The sequence below is a fragment of the Bos grunniens genome, chromosome 2, assembly GCF_055505025.1.
Source record: "Bos grunniens cultivar Pamir isolate PY7600 chromosome 2, Bosgru_T2T1.0, whole genome shotgun sequence".
NCBI classification, from domain to species: Eukaryota; Metazoa; Chordata; class Mammalia; order Artiodactyla; family Bovidae; genus Bos; species Bos grunniens.
Window position 1 is genome coordinate 45,676,415 of NC_141166.1, and position 19,363 is coordinate 45,695,777.

General features: G+C 39.7%; 1 protein-coding gene across 24 annotated transcripts in view; it reads left to right on the forward strand.

Annotated features, from left to right (window-relative positions):
* ICA1L (islet cell autoantigen 1 like) overlaps window positions 1-13,969 on the forward strand; it is a 58,176-nt gene extending 44,207 nt beyond the window's left edge. For 10 of the 24 annotated variants that reach the window (XM_086345619.1, XM_086345542.1, XM_086345643.1 and 7 more), the window contains 3 exons: window positions 2,950-3,204; window positions 4,072-4,161; window positions 11,035-13,969. In XM_086345619.1, coding sequence (XP_086201745.1) covers window positions 2,950-3,204; window positions 4,072-4,161; window positions 11,035-11,150 — 461 coding nt within the window. In that variant the 3' untranslated portion in view covers window positions 11,151-13,969. The remainder of the gene's footprint in view (window positions 1-2,949; window positions 3,205-4,071; window positions 4,162-11,034) is intronic. The other 14 variants (XM_086345601.1, XM_086345671.1, XM_086345664.1 and 11 more) reach the window with 3 other exon arrangements.
* Window positions 13,970-19,363: the final 5,394 nt, after the last annotated feature.

Sequence of the window (19,363 nt, forward strand, 5' to 3'; positions counted from 1 at the left end):
TTTAGTTTTCTTCTTTGTGGAAATTGATCAGTTTAACCTTTTTACCTGTCCTGGGACCAATTTTAATAAGTTATATTGTTCTCAGAAATTATTCATTTTGTCTGGGTTTTCAGATTTATTTGCATAGACTTGTACAAAATCTCTCTTGATTTTTTAAGTTTTATTGGGATATAATTTAAATACCATAAGATTCACCCATTGTAAGTATAAAATTCAGTGGCTTTTAGTAAATTTATAGAGTTGGGCAACCATCACAATTGAGAATTAGAATATTTCCATTACCCTCCAAATTCTCTCATGCTTGTTTGCTTATTCCTTGGTCCCCTCCCTGACTCCCACCAGACTAGAGCAAATTTTCATCTTGTTGAATTGAGAAAGGGGGGTGGAAAGGAATGGTTCTTAGTTCAAATACTATAGTCTTTCATTCTTTCTGAATTGTAATAGATGTTCTTGTGTAAATGTTTCTTCATTTGAAGTATGTCCTTGGAAAATTTCCAGAGATTTTAAAATTATTTTCACCAGTTACTTAAAAACTGATGTGCAGGTCCCTAGACCTCATCATTCTGTCATGCCAGAAGCCTCTTTGATTTTTATTGATAAATGTAGTCATGATTTTTCTATTAATTATTATTTAAATACCCCATGGGTTATGATATGAAACGTCTTCTTTATCACTATTTTTCAGAAATTACATTCACCTTTCAACCAGGAGTTGTTTAAAAGAAGGTATTAAGAACGTGCAGGCAGAAGAGCCCTTTAGTTTCTGGTTTCATTAAAAAACGGTCTCATTTTTTTCCCTTAAACTTTATTTAAGGTACTAATTTAGTAAGTTTTTGTTTCATTCATAAATATAGGAGTCACAAGACCAAATACAGTTGACACTTGAACTCAGTGGGGGTTCTGGGCCCCCATCCTCCGACAGTTGAAAGACCTGCCTATAATCGACTGTGGTTGTTGCTGAGTTGCTAAGTCATGTCTGACTCTTTTGTGACCCCATGGACTGTGGCCCGCCAGGCTCCACTATCCATGAGATTTCCCAGGCAAGAAATCTCACTGGAGTGGGTTTCCATTTCCTTCTCCAAGAATTGTCTCATTTTATTTCATTATAATCAGAGCATGTTGTTTGTAATATCTCTATTTTAAGAAACTGATTTGTGTGTGTGCCTTAGTTACTAATTTCCATGAATTTTCAATGTGTGCTTCAAAAGAAGGTATATTTTCATTAGGGTTTGTATATATTCAAAAACAACCACAGTAGAACCTCCCCAGCAGTCTAGTGGTTAAAACTGTATGCCCAATGCATGGGGTGCAGGTCTGATCCCTGGTTGGAGAACTAAGATCTCACCTGCTGCACAGCATAGCTGGAAAAAAAAAAACTACTTGTTGATTATGTTGTTTAGATCTTTTACATCTTTACTTCTGTCCTCTTGGCCTGTTTTTTAACTTGGTATATTATAGTCTCCTATTATTAGCTTCTGTTTTTCCTCATGTTTCCTGTAGTTTCTGTCTTACACAGGTGGTTGCTTAGTTATTTTATACATAAGTATTTATAGCTATTAATTTCACTGTGAAATGTCATTTTGATTTTTCAGTTCAGTCACTCAGTCATGTCCAACTCTTTGAGACCCCATGGACTGCAGCACGCCAGGCTTCCCTATCCGTCACCGACTCCCAGAGCTTGCTCAAACTCATATCCATCGAGTCGGTGATACCACCCAATCATCTCATCCTCTTTTGTCCCCTTCTCCTTCTGCCTTCAATCTTACCCAGCATCAGGGTTTTTCAGTGAGTCTTTTCTTCACATCAGGTGGCCAAACTATTGGAGCTTCAGCATCAGTCCTTCCAGTGAATATTCAGGACTGATTTCCTTTATGATTGACTGGTTTGATCTCCTTGTAGTCCAAGGGACTCTCAAGAGTCTTCTCCAACACAACAGTTCAAAAGTCCAACATCACAGTTCTTCGGCGCTCAGCTTTCTTTATAGTCCAACTCTCACATCCATACAGGACTACTGGAAAAACCATAGCTTTGACTAGATGGACCTTTATCAGCAAAGTAATGTCTCTGCTTTTTAATATGCTGTCTAGGTTGGTCATAGCTTTTCTTCCAAGGAGCAAGCATCTTTTAATTTCCTGGCTGCAGTCACCATCTGCAGTAATTTTGGAGCCCAAGAAAATAAGTCTGTCACTGTTTCCATTGTTTCCCTGTCTATTTATCATGAAGTGATGGGACCGGATGCCATGATCTTTGTTTTTTTGAATGTTGAATTTTAAGCCAGATTTTTCACTCTCCTCTTTCACTTTCATCAACAGGCTGTTTAGTTCCTCTTTGCTTTCTGCCATAAGGGTGGTATCATCTGCATATCTGAGGTTATTGGTATTTCTCCTGGCAGTCTTGATTCCAGCTTGTGCTCATTTTGCATGATGTACTCTGTATATAAGTTAAATAAGCAGGGTGACAATATACAGCCTTGATGTACTCCTTTCCCAATTTGGAACCAGTCTGTTGTTCCACATCTGGCTCTAACTATTGCTTCTTGACCTGCATACAGATTTCTCAGGGGGCAGGTAATGTGGTCTGCTAAGTTGCTAAGTCGCTTCAGTCGTGTCCAACTCTGTGCGACCCCATAGACGGCAGCCCACTAGGCTTCTCTCTCCCTGGGATTCTCCAGGCAAGAATACTGGAGTGGGTTGCCATTTCCTTCTCCAGTTGTGGTCTAGTATTCCCATTTCTTTAAGAATTTTCCACAAATTTCTTTAAGAATTCTTTAAGAATTTTGATATGTAGCCTACCTAATTAGAAATTGTCTTCACATAAACTTCTAATCACTTTATTTGTTAAAATTATGTTAATAAAATATGAGAATGAAACAAACTTGATTTGCTGTATATCCTACTCTTATTTCCTTGAAAAGATAAAAGCCATTTTGTTTTTATGTTCACTCAACAGTTGCAAAAGATTTGCCAGTAGATTCATTGGAAGATGATTTTGAGAAGGAATTCTCGTTTCTGAACAGCCTTCTAAGTCCTGGTTGTTGGAGTGCTGGTGAATCTTCCCAGGAATGCCAGGCTGTCTTTGGAAGCCCCAAGGCCAGTCTCACGTGCCAGGAGCCTTCTGGGGGCTCTGAGCCTCTTGCTCACTCCGCAGGATTCCTTCCTTCACAGCTCTTTGACCTTGGCCTTCATGCTGCTGGAGCTTTCAACAGTAAGTGTCTGTGCAATATTTGGATACCCCTGAATTGCTGTATATTTGTGAAGCAAAACTAGGTACATGTGGATGCTGAAATCAACAAGGAAACAAAGTTAGCTTCAGTACTGCTAGATAAAATCTTCAGTCACACCAGTCAACAAGAAAAACAACAACAACAAAAAAAGAAAAACAACAGATATCACTGGTGTCTGTCAAGGAGAGTGAAACAAAGGCTGTTTTCCTGCCACCTCCCCTAAACCCCATATTTTCTTCATTGATTTTTCCAGGTATCTTCTCTACATAGAAAACCAGTGTCTTGTTTAAAAATTCTTGATCTGCGAAGTTATCCCTGCCTAGGGCAGGTGACACTGTTTCTTCCACCTAGCAAAACTTGATGCATTCTCTTCCTGTGAGCTCAGAGATGACAAAAGAAAAGGGAACAACTCCGGAGCTGGTTCCATGACAGCCTTCGGGGCAATGCGGTGGGAGTGGAGGGCTGTGTGGAAAGCTGGGAGCAGGAAAGGGCCACCTGCTTTGTTTACATGTCAGGGAGTCTCTCCACTCACCTGCTGTTCCACCGTCCTGTGTCCAGCCCGACGCCTTAGGAATCATACTGTTCCCCACTTGGATAATGGTTCCTAAGTCCTATCAATTACATTTCTAACCTGTGTCTCAGATTCCCACTCCTCTTCCATTTAGAACGTCGTTTGGTTTCCTGGGTTACTGTGACTCCACCTAACATGTCTCCCAAACCCTAATTATATTATGGAATATTACCCTGGTACAAAGATTGGAGGACTTTTATTAGATATTTTTCCCTTGTTTTTCTGTTGTTATTTCCCACTTGATTAACAATGCATAATTCATTATTTCTCTCCCCAGGCTGGGCCTCCCATGGGGGATTAGAATTTCCTCTGTCACACATTGATAACCAGCCAGTGCCTTCACAGAGTCCAAAGAAATTAACAAAGTGTAAGTTACTTATTTACATTATCTGCCATCATAATAAGTCAAATTCAAGTAAATTTAGAAAAGAATCATTTTATAGCCTTTGCCTCATATTGTCCAAAAAATTATTTTGTTAATAATGAATTAAAATGAAAGCTGTATTTGGCTGTCCCTCACTGTGGAAAGCAGTGACTAGACTTTGTGGGCTTGCCATGGTAAACTTCATCCTCTACTTCAGTCTTTTATGTTTTGTGTTAAAGTCTATTGATAATGGATAATGCCATTAGAATAGAACATGCTCTGTGTGCACAGGATGCCTGTTGACAGAGAACGCACTCAGGCTTATAGCACAGGACCGGGTACATAGTAATTGCTTTCATATATGGAGTACTCACTGTATTTTGTCTGCAGAGCTGGTTCATGTTGTAATTACCATGTAGGATATACATAGAAAATAGACCCATTCCCTGTCTTACAGGATCTTATACATATTAATCCTAGTCACTGACGTTGACTTAACTTTTTAATTGGACAGAATTTCAGACACACAGAAATATTTCACAAATGAAAATGGCACAAAGAACACCTTCATGCAGATTTCCCTGTTGTCGGCATTTTATCCCATTTGCTTTATACAGGTGTGTGTGTAATGCACGTGTTGTTTTATCTGAACCACTTGTGGGTAAGTTACATGCACCATGACCCTTTCCTCCTAAACGCTGCAGCTTGTGTTTCCTGAGAGCAGGTATATTCTCTTGCACAACCACAACATGGCTGTAATGTTAGGAAATGTTAACACGCGTTTCTATAATCTACTAAGTATTTGTATCTTATGTTTGAGTTGACCAGTAATGTCCTTTATAGCGCTGTCCTGAGTCTGCCTGGCAGGGCAGGGGGTAGGGGGAGTCTGTGGTCATGTAATGTATTCAGTTGCCATATTTCATTAGACTCTTTGAATCTGAAATTTTTCCACAACTTTTGATTTTTTGGACATGGGCATCTTAAAAGAGTATAGTCTTTCTGCTCCACTGTTGTTTTTAATAGAAGGCTCCTTATTCAGTTTGATTTGAGGTCTCCTTGTAATTAAATTTAGGTTGTTCGTTTTCCTGAATATCTAGTCAGATTATCCTGACTAGAACACACATAGGTGATGTTCCTTTCTCAGTGTTTCACAGCTCAGAGCTGTCCCTCTCTCCCTTAGGGGTGTCATGTTGACCACTCACCCAGGGAGCTGTCCAGGTTTTCTCCTATATGATCACTATTTCGTTCTGTCCTCCCTGACAGTTACTGAGCAGTCTGTGGAAAGACACTGAAACCTGGGACACGTCCTGCTTTTCTGTTTGTCAGAATTTCCACTTAGGTTTAGCATCCGTTTTTGCATTTTGCCTGATTCAGCCTGTCCTGTTACAGGTGAAAAGTGATGATTTTCCAACCCTAGCACTCTCTCCACACTTTTTTAAAAATTGTAGTAAAAACACAGAACAAAATCTAGCATCTTAGCCGTTTTTAAGTGTACAGTTCAGTAAAGTATATGCACATTGCTGTGAAAAATGTGAAACTTTGTACCCGTTAAACAGTAACTTCCTGTTCTCTCTTCCCAGCCCCTGGTAACCAGCATTTTACTTTCTGTTTCTATGAATCTGACTTACCTTCACACCTCATATAAACAGAGTCCTGCAAGTACTTGTCTTCTTGTACCTGGCTGATTCCACTTAGCGTAATGTCCTCCAAGTTCATCCGTGTTGTAGTGCGTGACAGTGTGTCTTTCCTTTTTAAAGTTGAATAATATTTCATTGTATGGATATACCACATTTTGTTTATCCACTCATCTGTTAATCACATTTTTTAAACAGCCTTATTGACATATAATTCACATGCCATACAATTGGCTTCTTCCACCTAAGATCATGGCATCCGGTCCCATCACTTCATGGCAAATAGATGGGGAAACAGTGGAAACAGTGGCTGACTATTTTTCTGGGTTCCAAAATCACTGCAGATGGTGATTGCAGCCATGAAATTAAAAGACACTTACTCCTTGGAAGGAAAGTTATGACCAACCTAGACAGCATATTAAAAAGCAGAGACATTACTTTGCCAACAAAGGTCTGTCTAGTCAAGGTTATGGTTTTTCCAGTGGTCATGTATGGATGTGAGAGTTGGACTGTGAAGAAAGCTGCTGCTGCTAAATCACTTCAGTCGTGTCCAACTCTGTGCGACCCCATAGACGGCAGCCCACCAGGCTCCCCCATCCCTGGGATTCTCCAGGCAAAAATACTGGAGTGGGTTGCCATATTCTTCTCCAATGCATGAAAGTGAAAAGTGAAAGTGAAGTCGCTCAGTCGTGTCCAACTCTTAGCAACCCCGTGGACTGCAGCCTACCAGGCTCCTCCGTCCATGGGATTTTCCAGGCAAGAGTACTGGAGTGGGGTGCCGTTGCCGTCTCCTAAAGAAAGCTGAGCACCGAAGAATTGATGCTTTTGAACTGTGGTATTGGAGAAGACTCTTGGACTGCAAGGAGATCCAATCAGTCCATCCTAAGGGAGATCAGTCCTGGGTGTTCATTGGAAGGACTGATGCTGAAGCTGAAACTCCAAAACTTTGGCCACCTGATGCGAAGAATTGGCTCATTGGAAAAGACTCTGATGCTGGGAGGGACTGGGGGCAGGAGGAGAAGGGGATGACAGAGGATGGATGAGATGGCTGGATGGCATCACTGACTCAATGGATGTGAGTCTGAGTGAACTCCGGGAGTTGGTGATGGACAGGGAGGCCTGGTGTGCTGCGATTCATGGGGTCGCAAAGAGTCGGACACGACTGAGCGACTGATCTGACTGACTGACCTGCCCGGTGCTGTGTGTGCTTAGTCACTCAGTTGTGTCCAATTCTTTATGACCCCATGGACTGTAGCCTTCCAGGCTCCTCTGTCCGTGGGGATTCTCTAGGCAAGAATACTTGAGTGGGTTGCCATTGTCCTCCTCCAGGGGGATCTTCCCAACCCAGGGATTGAACCCAGGTCTCCCGAATTGCAGGCAGATTCTTTACCGTCTGAGCCACCAGGGAAACCCAAGAATACTAGAATGACTGGCCTATCCCTTCTGCTGTAAGCAGAAAACTATCTCTTATTCCCTATTTACATATGTGTTCACTGTCAGAATGGATTCATACTTTTTCTGTGGTTTATAATCACTGCTGTTCTTAATCATTTTGGTTCTCAAACTGTCCCCATGTTGACCAGTGGGAGCACTTTTAGGCTGACATCTAAATCTTTGTAGTATCAATATTTTAAAATTTTCAAACCATTTCAGACCTACAGAAAGGCTTGCAAAAATCGTACCAAATATTCCCATATTTTCCCACCTGGATTTCAAAAAATGTTACCATGTTTGCCTTATTCTGTGTGTGCAGTATATGTAATTTTTTGTGAACTGAAATTATTCTGAGACTTAAATAGCAGACGTAATGCCCTTCACCGCTAAAAACATTAGCATCTGTTTCCTAAGAAGGACATCCTTTTACATAATCACAATTTAGTGATCAAAATTGGAAATTAAACATTACCTTACTACTGTTATGCAATCTATAGATCTTATTCAGATTATTTCAGTTGTTATAAAATACAGTAGTGTTACAAATTATATAATGTATAACAAGAGAAAAAGATATTTTCCTAGACCAATCCAGGATCCAATGCAGGATCACACTGTATTTGTCGTCAGGTCTCTTTAGCCTCTTAATCTGGGACAGTTCCTCAGTCTTTGCCTTCCATTGTTGTGGCTTTGTGTGTGTGTGTGTGGTTAATTTTGTAGAATATTCCTCGAATTGAGTTTATCTGACGCTGTCTCATAGATTCAGGTTATGCATTTTGTCAGGACTAGCAGCACAGGAATGATGTTGTGTGTTCTTAGGAAACCATACCGGGAGGCACACGGTGCCTCTTGTGCTCCGTTGCTCACGATGTTATTAACTTCGATCACTTGGTTAAGGCGGTGTCTGCCAGGTTTATTCACTATCAAATTACTATTCTGTTTTTTCCTTTGTGATGAATAATTATCATGTGGAAAAATATTTTGAAACTGTAAGAATGGGTTGTTTCTCATTACCAAAGTTTCTCCCACTAACTCAGCATTCCTTGATAATTCCTGCATGAAACGTCTGTTACTGTGGTTGTTACCAGATGATAGGTTTCTGTTTGGTCATTCCTTCTACGTTTACTAGTTGGCGTTCTGCTGTACAGAAAAGCTTTGTCTTGTCCTCACTTTTACTTACTTGTTGATATGTATCATTGTGGACTCATGGAATCCTATTTTATTCTTCCTAATACTTTGGGATAAATCAGTTGGGGAATCTGTCAATTCCAAGCAAATCACAGATTCACAGCAGCCAATTCTGAATACAGACACCCTTAGGGATTCAGACTATTTAGTTTTCTCTTTTTAAACTCACTAAAACTTAATTGTGTTTAATCATTAAAAAAGTGAGTAAATTTTACCACTGAACAGAAAAAAGCTGAGATACTGAGAATACTGCTATTTGCTTATAATCCTTGAGGCTTAGTGGGGGGAAAATAGGGGGGAAAAGCTTTCAGCAAAAAGCTACAATAAAATTAAACCTTAGAATTTTAATAAAAATTAAAGTTCTTAACAATTTTAAAATTCACTCATTAAGTACCCCCCACTTCATTAGTCATTAGTGAAGTGAGGTGAGTCGCTCAGTCATGTCTGACTCTTTGCAACCCCATGGACTATATACAGTCCATGGAATTCTCCAGGCCACAATACTGGAGTGGGTAGCCTTTCTCTTCTCCAGGGGAGCTTCTCAACCCAGGGATTGAACCCAGGTCTCCCACATTGCAGGTGAGTTCTTTGACTAGCTGATCCACCTTAAGGAAATGCAAACTAAAACCAAAAATGCAATAATACCATTACCCACCTATCAGAACGGCTTAAATAAAAACTGAAAACCACTCATGCTAACAAGGATATGGAAGAACTTGGACACTACTTGTGGGAGTGTAAATTAGCATTACCATTTGGAAAACTGGCAGTTTCTGCTAAAACTGAAATACACGCACCACAAGATGCATGTACCTTTCCACTCCTAAGTACTTTTCCAACAGAAATGCATTCAACTGTTAACCAAAATAGATGCAAAAGGATGTTTTGACAGCACTGTTGCTAACAGCCCCAATGGTATTTATTTTATCTGTGATGCTGGGTGAGAGGTTGGGTGAGGGTGGTGTGAGTAGTGACCGGAGGGTGCCAGCTTCTAAGGAGTGGTCATGTTCTGTTTCTTGATGTTGGTATTTTTATGGTTGCTTTTACTGTATGAAAATTAGTTATTTAGGCTCTTTTTCTCTATACATGTGTGCATGCTAAGTCGCTGCAGTCATGTCTGACTCTGGGCCACCCATAGCCCAGCAGGCTCCTCTGTCTAAGGGATTCTCCAGGCAAGAATACTGGAGTGGGTTGCCGTGCCCTCCTCCAGGGGATCTTCCCAACTTAGGGAATTGAACCCATGTCTCTTATGCCTCCTGCACTGGCAGCTGGACTCTACCACTAGCGCCACCTGACTCACTCCTTCACCCTCTACTTGTTGTCCTCTAAGAATCTCTGTAGGCAAGAAAAGTGCACAAGGAAAGCCCCCATGAAAATAACATAATTAAGACCTTCATTTCCCACTGTGACAGATAAATATAAAACCATGCCACATTTGTAGAATACTGTACGATTTTTGTATGCTCATCAGAACCTCTCAACAGCTGTTTGAGGGAGTTCAGGTGTTAATGATCAAATGTCCTGCTTGACACTGTTCTTCAAGTTTAATTATTAAAAGCCCCACCCCGCCCTACTTCCTCTCAAGTATCCTGGTTTAATAATAAATTATATGATCTTTACAAATGAGGAAGCAAGAGGACCCAAGGTTAAATGACTTGCTCATTATTACTTATTAGTAGGTAGTACACCCAGGACTCAGAGCCAGAATTTTGTGTGGGCATCACTGACACTACCTTGGGGTTTCCAGAAACAGAACTGGATACACAAAGCTGCCTTTCACTCTGTCCGGATCCCTGAGGCTTGGGATCCCCACAGCCCAGTCTCCAGCCCCCTCCTCTGTGTAAAGTGATAGCCATGCTTGTAAGAGAGGGTTGCTTTAGCCTCGTGAGTTGATTGCCTTCCGTCCTCTGTCCACTGCGTCTCTGGTCTCATATGTAACCTTCGGATTGTCCCCTGGGTCTCAGCCCTGCTTTCTGGACCCCCTGGCCTTCTGAGATGACCCACTGTCCATGCCACTGAACAGTCGTTCACTAGCCCCAGCCTTCAGCATAAATGTATTATTCTTGACTATCTGCCCATTACTTGTAGATTATCCATATATGCAATTTTCCATTCTCCACAGGGAGAGAGTTGGTTAACAGGAAGTTGTATCTGAGACATAATTCACTCCATATTTATCAAAAATTTGTAAAGTACACGTGGAAAAGACAAAACAACTGTAAATGAAAAGGACAACTGCTGAGAGACAGGATTAGGGGATTGTTTCCTCCCTACATCTATATTTTAAGATTACTTTGATAATAAATATGTATTCCAAGCACTAAGTTTGCAAGTGTAGGAACAAAGGTTACTTTTAACCTTGAGCCTTATCGGAGAGTCTTCTATTACTTCCTGCCTTTTCACTTTTAATCAAGTCCTTCTCAGAGCAACATGCAATTAGCTTTCCAAATTATCCTCAAGGAGACATAATCGATGTTTATTCTTGTCAGTTGTCTTAAATTTGATTCAAAAGCAGCAGCATCTACTTTAAAATTATAAATGTGGTACAGTGATGTGATTTTTTAAAAATCTGGGACTCTTCAATGTGTTTTTTTTTTTTTTCTTTTTTCTTTTTTACTAGCTCCCAACAGTGGTAACCAAGACATGTCAGCCTGGTTCAATCTATTTGCAGACTTGGATCCACTTTCAAACCCAGATGCTATCGGACATTCAGATGATGAACTTCTTAATGCTTGACTGAAGTTACGATGCCACTTCAATGGCCTTGAGACACCAGTTTTGCAACTTACTGCCTTAGTGAAAAGGAGTTTATGTTGTCACTCACATATGAAGACATTGTGTTTGCAAATTTAACACTTGACAGCCAACTTTAGACAGATGGTAAGGACCAACCACATTTTTATACATTAAGTGTCTATTTAATATCTTGGATTTGCAGCAGTTGGTAATATATGTAAAACTTTACAAAACTATTGAGTCTGAAATTGATACCAAAACTTAGTAGGGATTGGGTTTATTTATTTGGAAAATCTTTTATGTATGAGTTGCCTTGCTGGCTATGAGATTTCTATATATAGATAAAGGACAGCATGTAAACTGGGTTGTGATTTGGGGTTGGTTTTTAAATAAAACACTGGCAGGGGGGATTTTCTGTTGTGGAACATAGCACTAGAAACAAGACTAGTTTTGTCTTTAGAAAGGTAGAATAAGATTTGAGAACTCAGTTTTCTTTGATGAAATCACAGAGAAACTTGGTATTTGTTCTCTCCACTTGGAGGCTAAAATGTAGTATCTCAGTTCTTTTCCTTCATACAAAATCATGGACACCCTCCAATTTCATTATTGAATTTTTTGGGGAAAGTAGCAGGACGAGTTATTTGCTAAGTCCACCCTCTGTAGAAACAGAAAATTCTCTTCCCATCTTATAAACCACAGGACTGTCCAACAGTATTTCAGACGTTGTACTTCATTTTGTCTTCAGGCCTAAGTCTTCACACACTGCCGTCACAGTGCCCTGTATTCACACGCTGCCTGAAAGAAGACCAGGGAGGATACTCCCTGGGCAACTGGCAGTCGTATTCCTGCAACCACCTGGAAACGTCTACTTGAATGAGGGAAAAATCTGATTAACTCACCCTCGAACAGATGTGCAATACTTACCCAGTATTTCTTAACATGATTTAACCCAGAATACTTTCTGGCACAGTTACAGAAAGCTCTATACCATCAGTAAAGCAGTCTTTCATTTTCCCACTTTTCTGTGGGTGACATCAGCTGAGGTTCTGTTTGATTACTAAGGACAAACTTACCCTTGGAAGGTTTAGAGTCTTAAGTATCAGAAGGCAGGTCCTTTAATGGAAGTTGAAGTATATGCTGATACAAGCACAGCCATTGTAGACACAGTCACTCTATGTCCTGTTCTTTCTTCCTGCCCAGCCTTAGTTCTGAGGCAGTTCACCCGCTGTCCTGTTTCATCATCGTCCAGTCCATTGTATCTGCATAAGTGACCATGTTCACGAACATGTTCACAGCAGATTTCACTATACTCCTAGTTCCAAGCAAGCTTAACTATTATTTACAGGAGAATTGCTTGTAATCTCTGAGTCACTGTATATAGAAAAAACATTTTCTTAGGAGTGACTAGGGCAGGTAAATCGCAGTCCACTTCCCATCCATAGCAGTCTGGCCTAACTACGATCTGAACCGCCCACAGGGTCTTTGGAAAACCACAACTGTGGTCAAGTAGTGGCTGGCTAGAAAGACCTTAACTGAGGGTCAGGAATATGGACTTAAAAGAGTCTGTAAAACTTTCCTTAAAATATTTTCACGTGCTTATTCATATTTACTTGGTTTAACCCTTAAGCATTTTGTAACTCTCCCTTTGTATTCAGTGACATTTGCCAGTGCAGTACATTGTTCCACCAAAATCCATCACCAGGGTCATGATTATGAATCACAATCTGAAGTCTATACCCATGGTCACTCTGAGCTCTCAACTTTGGGAGTACCTCAGAAAGTGTTAATTGTCTTGAGTTTTGCCATTTTTCTCTTATTAATTCTCACTAATGCATTAGTTAAAAAATACTTGTATAGCTCCCTCACATCCATGCGGAGCAGTCCTTGTTATGGCGTAAACAAAGAGGAAAACCAGTACTCTCCCTAGGCCTAAATCCCTGACAGTGGATGTAGGGGGGATACTGCCCCCCAGTTTTCCAAGAGCAAAGGTTATCAAAAAATAGAAACATATCAGAATTTGTATTATTCAGTTCTTAGTTTCTCTAACATTTTTGCTTTCAACAGAGTATCCATTTGCTCCTTTAACCCAAAAGCAACACTGCCTTAGAAAGTCCAGTTACAACTTCAGCAAGTCTAATGACTCCATTTTTGAAGTGCACATTTAAAACTTTATTTTTCCTCAAGGTTAGTTATTTGAAGCTCAATCATTAATTTAAGAGCCAGAAACAGAAATTTGGCTGTATTACACTTAAAATAGGTATAATAGCAAACCAAGCACATATTCAGTTGGGAGTGAAAGGAAAGGACAGGATAAACATAGAACAGAAAGGTGGTCAGTTGCTATTTGCTTAAATCTAGAACCACCATTCAATAAATAAATGAATTAACCTTAACCAAGGGTGAGCTGAGAACAACTCTTATCAAAATAAATGAATGCTTTTTATGTTGAGTGGGGGGGGGATAGCTATCTTATACTTTTTAATAGCAGACAAAAATGCATTTAAACTTAGAAGAGCCCCCAGAAGAACTAAAATTTGCCTAATCTTTCTTCAACCAACTTTAGGGCAGATTAAGATCAAATTGGTGTGACTTTGTATTTTTTGAAATCTTTCATTAAGTGTAAAACATAACTCTGATATGATTAGAAACAACCTGTTTTAACAAAACAGGTTTCAGTATTTGCACAATGAAAAAGTGTTTGTATTTCAGACCATCTGGAAATGTAAAGGTCTTAACTGTGTACGAACAAAGGAAGTTTGAATGTGCTATTTTTCTGAGCCTCTTTTATTAATAATAAAACTATAAGATGGCATTAAAAAGTTTATTTTCTAAAGTGTTCAATACAAATCTAGTTGTTGTTTCCCTATTCAAAAACATTGGTTTTTACCTCAGGACCATAGTAGTAAGAAGGTAGTTTGAATGATACAGATACCACAGAATGAAAATAAAACCAGGGCAATTAATATCCTTGTAAGACTGATTCTTTCTATTTCATGCAGGAGGGACTTTGTAAGATATGGGAAATAACAGAATGTGTGTTCTTTGTGTAAATACTGTTAGTAACAAAATACAGAATACTAAACAGCAAAGTTCTGAGCCTGGACGCAATAACCAGTGAAATATAAGCCATATTATTTAACTTGATTTGCTGACAGGAGGAATAGAAAGCCAGGATTAACTGATCCAGTTACTTCTATCTTCCATAGCACTGGCAGGGCCCTGCATTTCCTTACCTTGAGCAGTGAAACACACCCAGAATCTTGGGATGTAGACATTAAACTGGGAAACTTTAACTTTACATTAAACTACAAACTTTAACATATTAACCAATTCAGCAGTACTGAAAGTAATGCATTTAAAACACACAACAATAAGGGTTCATTTAAATATACCAAAGAAAACCTGAAGAGCAGGATGGGAAGAAAAATGCTTATTGTTAGGATGGGTCACAGTCTATCTTCTCCCATGTTTTATGTGCAACTTAAAAGAAGACTAAACAATATAGTGAAAATGAGTATACTACCCAAAGCAATCTATAGAGTCAATGCAATCCCTATCAAGCTACCAACGGTATTTTTCGCAGAGCTAGAACAAATAATTTCACAATTTGTATGGAAATACAAAAAACCTCGAATAGCCAAAGCAATCTTGAGAAAGAAGAATGGAACTGGAGGAATCAACCTGCCTGACTTCAGGCTCTTCTACAAAGCCACAGTCATCAAGACAGTATGGTACTGGCACAAAAACAGAAATATAGATCAATGGAACAAAATAAAAGCCCAGAGATAAATCCACGCACCTATGGACACCTTATCTTTGACAAAGGAGGCAAGGACATACAATCGAGAAAAGACAATCTCTTTAACAAGTGGTGCTGGGAAAACTGGTCAACCACTTGTAAAAGAATGAAACTAGAACACTTTCTAACACCATACACAAAAATAAACTCAAAATGGATTAAAGATCTAAATGTAAGACCAGAAACTATAAAACTCCTAGAGGAGAACATAGGCAAAACACTCTCCGACATAAATCACAGCAGGATCCTCTATGACCCACTTCCCAGAATACTGGAAATAAAAGCAAAAATAAACAAATGGGACCTAATTAAAATTAAAAGCTTCTGCACAACAAAGGAAACTATAAGCAAGGTGAAAAGACAGCCTTCAGAATGGGAGAAGATAATAGCAAATGAAGCAACTGACAAACAACTAATCTCAAAAATATACAAGCAACTCCTGCAGCTCAATTCCAGAAAAATAACCCAATAAAAAAATGGGCCAAAGAACTAAACAGACATTTCTCCAAAGAAGACATACAGATGGCTAACAAACACATGAAAAGATGCTCAACATCACTCATTATCAGAGAAATGCAAATCAAAACCACAATGAGGTACCATTTCACGCCAGTCAGAATGGCTGTGATCCAAAAGTCTACAAGCAATAAATGCTGGAAAGGATGTGGAGAAAAGGGAACCCTCTTACACTGTTGGTGGGAATGCAAACTAGTACAGCCACTATGGAGAACAGTGTGGAGGTTCCTTAAAAAACTGGAAATCGAACTGCCTTATGACCCAGCAATCCCACTGCTGGGCATACACACCAAGGAAACCAGAATTGAAAGAGACACGTGTACCCCAATGTTCACTGCAGCACCGTTTATAATAGCCAGGACATGGAAGCAACCTAGATGTCCATCAGCAGATGAATGGATAAGAAAGCTGTGGTACATATACACAATGGAGTATTACTCAGCCAATACATTTGAAATAGTTCTAATGAGGTGGGTGAAACTAGAGCCGATTATACAGAGTGAAGCCAGAAAGAAAAACACCGATACAGTATACTAATGCATATATATGGAATTTAGAAAGATGGTAACGATAACCCTGTATACGAGACAGCAAAAGAGACACAGATGTATAGAACAGTCTTTTGGACTCTGTGGGAGAGGGAGAGGGTGGGATGATTTGGGAGAATGGCATTGAAACATGTATAATATCATGTAAGAAACAAATCGCCAGTCCAGGTTTGATGCAGGATACAGGATGCTTGGGGCTGGTGCACTGGGATGACCCAGAGGGATGGTACGGGGACGGAGGTGGGAGGGGATTTCAGGATGGGGAACATGTGTACACCTGTGGCGGATTCATGTTGATGTATGGCAAAACCAATACAATATTGTAAAGTAAAAAAAAATAATAATAAATAAATGATAAATAATAAATAAATGATTAAAATAAATAAATAAAATAAAATTTTTTTTTAAAAAAGAAGACTAAAGAGTTCCCCGATGGCTCAGTGGGTAAAAGATCCGCCTGAAATGCAGGAGACACAGGAAACATGAATTTGACACCTAGGTCAGGAAGATCCCCTGGAGGAGGGCATGGCATCCCACTCCAGTATTCTTGTCTGGAGAATCCCCATGGACAGAGAAGCCTGGTGGGCTCCAGTCCATTGCATCACAAAGAGTCAGACATAACTGAGCGACTAAGCATGCACACACACGGAGTTCATTAAGAACTGTCCTTGGCATCTAAATTCAAGACATGGTTCTGTACTCAGTGATGTAAATAAAACCATTCAGCATCCAAAAAATAAGTACAAACTGGAGATGAAGGTGAGGTGAGTGTTAACAGGTAAGATTTTGAAGGGCGTGTTACTACCTTTAAAAAAATTTCTTTATCCCATTTCAAAATAATGCTCTCTCATTTAAAAAGTCTGGAAAAGTAGAAGACCAAGAAATCCTCCACAGCCTGACCATCTAGGGGTAACTCCTATTAATGTTACATAGGAACTAAACTGTCATCTGGGTGATTTTACTGTGTCTGAAATGGGCATGCAAAGTAACAGACTAAAAATTACTAAGTCTTTACCTCAAAAAGTCACATTAAAAAAAACTCACCAAAAATGTGATTGAAAGCCCCACTTTTTGCCTCTCTAAAAAAGATAGTGAAAGTCACTCAGTCGTTTCTGACACTTTAAGACTTCATGGACTATATATAGCCTGCCAGGCTTCTCTGTCCATGGGATTCTCCAGCAAGAATACTGGAGTGGGTAGCCATTCCCTTCTCCAAAGAATCTTCTCAACCCAGGGATCAAACCTGGGTGTCCTGCATTGTAGGCAGATTCTTTACCATCTGAGCCACCGGGGAAGCCCCTAAAAGATATGCTTCTCAAATTAAAATATTTCTTTTGAATTTCTGCAGCTGTAGCAACATTAAAAACCAGAGGTTGAGGATTTGTGTCACTAACTTGCTTGGTCAGGAACTGATGTTTAACCAGCTTACTTTCTCTTTGCCCTCCAAACCAAACTGCCAGCAGTTGAACCAATGAATACCACAAAGAGCAAATGAGGCAATGACCCAAGGGCACATAATCTGCAATGATACCGGACACTTATATTTTATTAATGTCATTGTTACAGGAGAAGTAGCAGTAAGGCTTTGTGGTTAAGTCTAAATTGTGGAGTCAGACTTGGTTCAAAGCCAGATTTTGACATTTTTCAGATATATGACCATGGATAAGTTAATCTAATTCTGATCTTGTGATTTATAAGATAGTAACTAGCAGTATCTGGCTTCCTAGAGTTCTGTAAGCACTAAGCCTGTGGCACGTGGAAAGCTATCAGAAAGTGTTACCTACCTTTATTATGATTTCAGCTAAACACCCTTGACTGTATTACACTTTACAAGGTAAAATGAATTTTCATGGGATCATTTTCCCTGATCAACAACTTGTGGCTTTTCTAAGGAATGAATAAACTTACCCAACAAAAGAGAAAGGAGAAGATAACATGTGTTTGCTTCCAGTTTTGTTATTTTCATAGTTGCCATCTAACTGACTAGCATTGTCATCAGCATTTCCTGAAATCACATCAGAAAACTGAAGTTCAAAGAGGTGACTTCTTTGCTTAAGATCCCATGACCATTAAGCTGCAGAGCCAGAACTAGTTCCCGAATTGTGGCCCTAAATCTTGGGCTTTTCCTGGATCTCCTCTGAATGATCCCGATGATCTCAAAAATAACTGCTTAAGACATGGAACTGAGATGAATGGTCATACTCCTGGTTTTTGGCCATCAAAGCTCCATGATAGAAAGTCGCTCAGTCACGTCTGACTCTTTGCGACACTGTGGCCTATACGTCCATGGAATTCTCCAGGCTGGAATACTGGAGTGGGTAGCCTTTCCCTTCTCCAAGCGATCTTCCCAACCCAGAGTTTGAACCCAGGTCTCCCACATTGCAGGTGGATTCCTTACCAGCTGAGCCATAAGGGAAGTCCAAGAATACTGGAGTGGGTAGCCTATCCCTTCTCCAGCGGATCTTCCTGACCCCGGAATTGAACTGGGGTCTCCTCCGATGTAGGCGGATTCTTTATGAACTGAGCTACCAGGGAAGCCCTGAGCTCCGTGATAGTCTTCTCCAAAACAATGATTTAGTATGATGTACCCATACTTCTGTATAAAATCAAAGAGTATATGGAGTTAAACACTCCATGTGAGGAAGATGCAAACCACTAAAGAGAAATTTTTAAATAAAACCAGCAATTTGGAGATAGTTACTAAAAAGTAGAAACAGTATCCTTAAAGACTGCAGTCTCCCTGTTAAGATAGCAGACCAACCCCAAAACACATATATATAAAAGTTGTATCTACAACAGTATTTTTCAAATCATTTTTGATGACAACTCACAATAAGAAATGTATTTTACTTTACAACCTAGTACATATGTATCCCTGTGGCTACTAAGGGCTCCCCTGCTGGCTCAGCCGGTTAAGAATCTGGCCGCAATGCGGGAGACCTGGATTTGATCCCTTGGTCAGATCCCTTCCCAATCCCTAAATTAAGAAGATCCCTTGGAGAAAGGAATGACTACCCACTCCAGTATTCTGGCCTGGAGAATTCCATGGACTGTATATTCAAGGGGTCGCAAAAAGTCTGACAGGACTGACTTTCACGTTCACTTTCAAGGCTAGCAAAAGCTTTACATACAAATACTATTCCCCTCATGTCTGAATATACTTATATTTTTTGTTATATTTCATTAAAAAAAAATGTTAGCTAGACCTATATAATTCATTTCAAGACCCAAACAGTTTGAAAACACTGAACTAAAGAGATACAAAGGTTATTTATATCATCAGTCAGTTGTGTCTAACTCTAAAACCCCATGGACTGGAGTCTGGCAGGCTCCTCTGTTCATGGAATTTT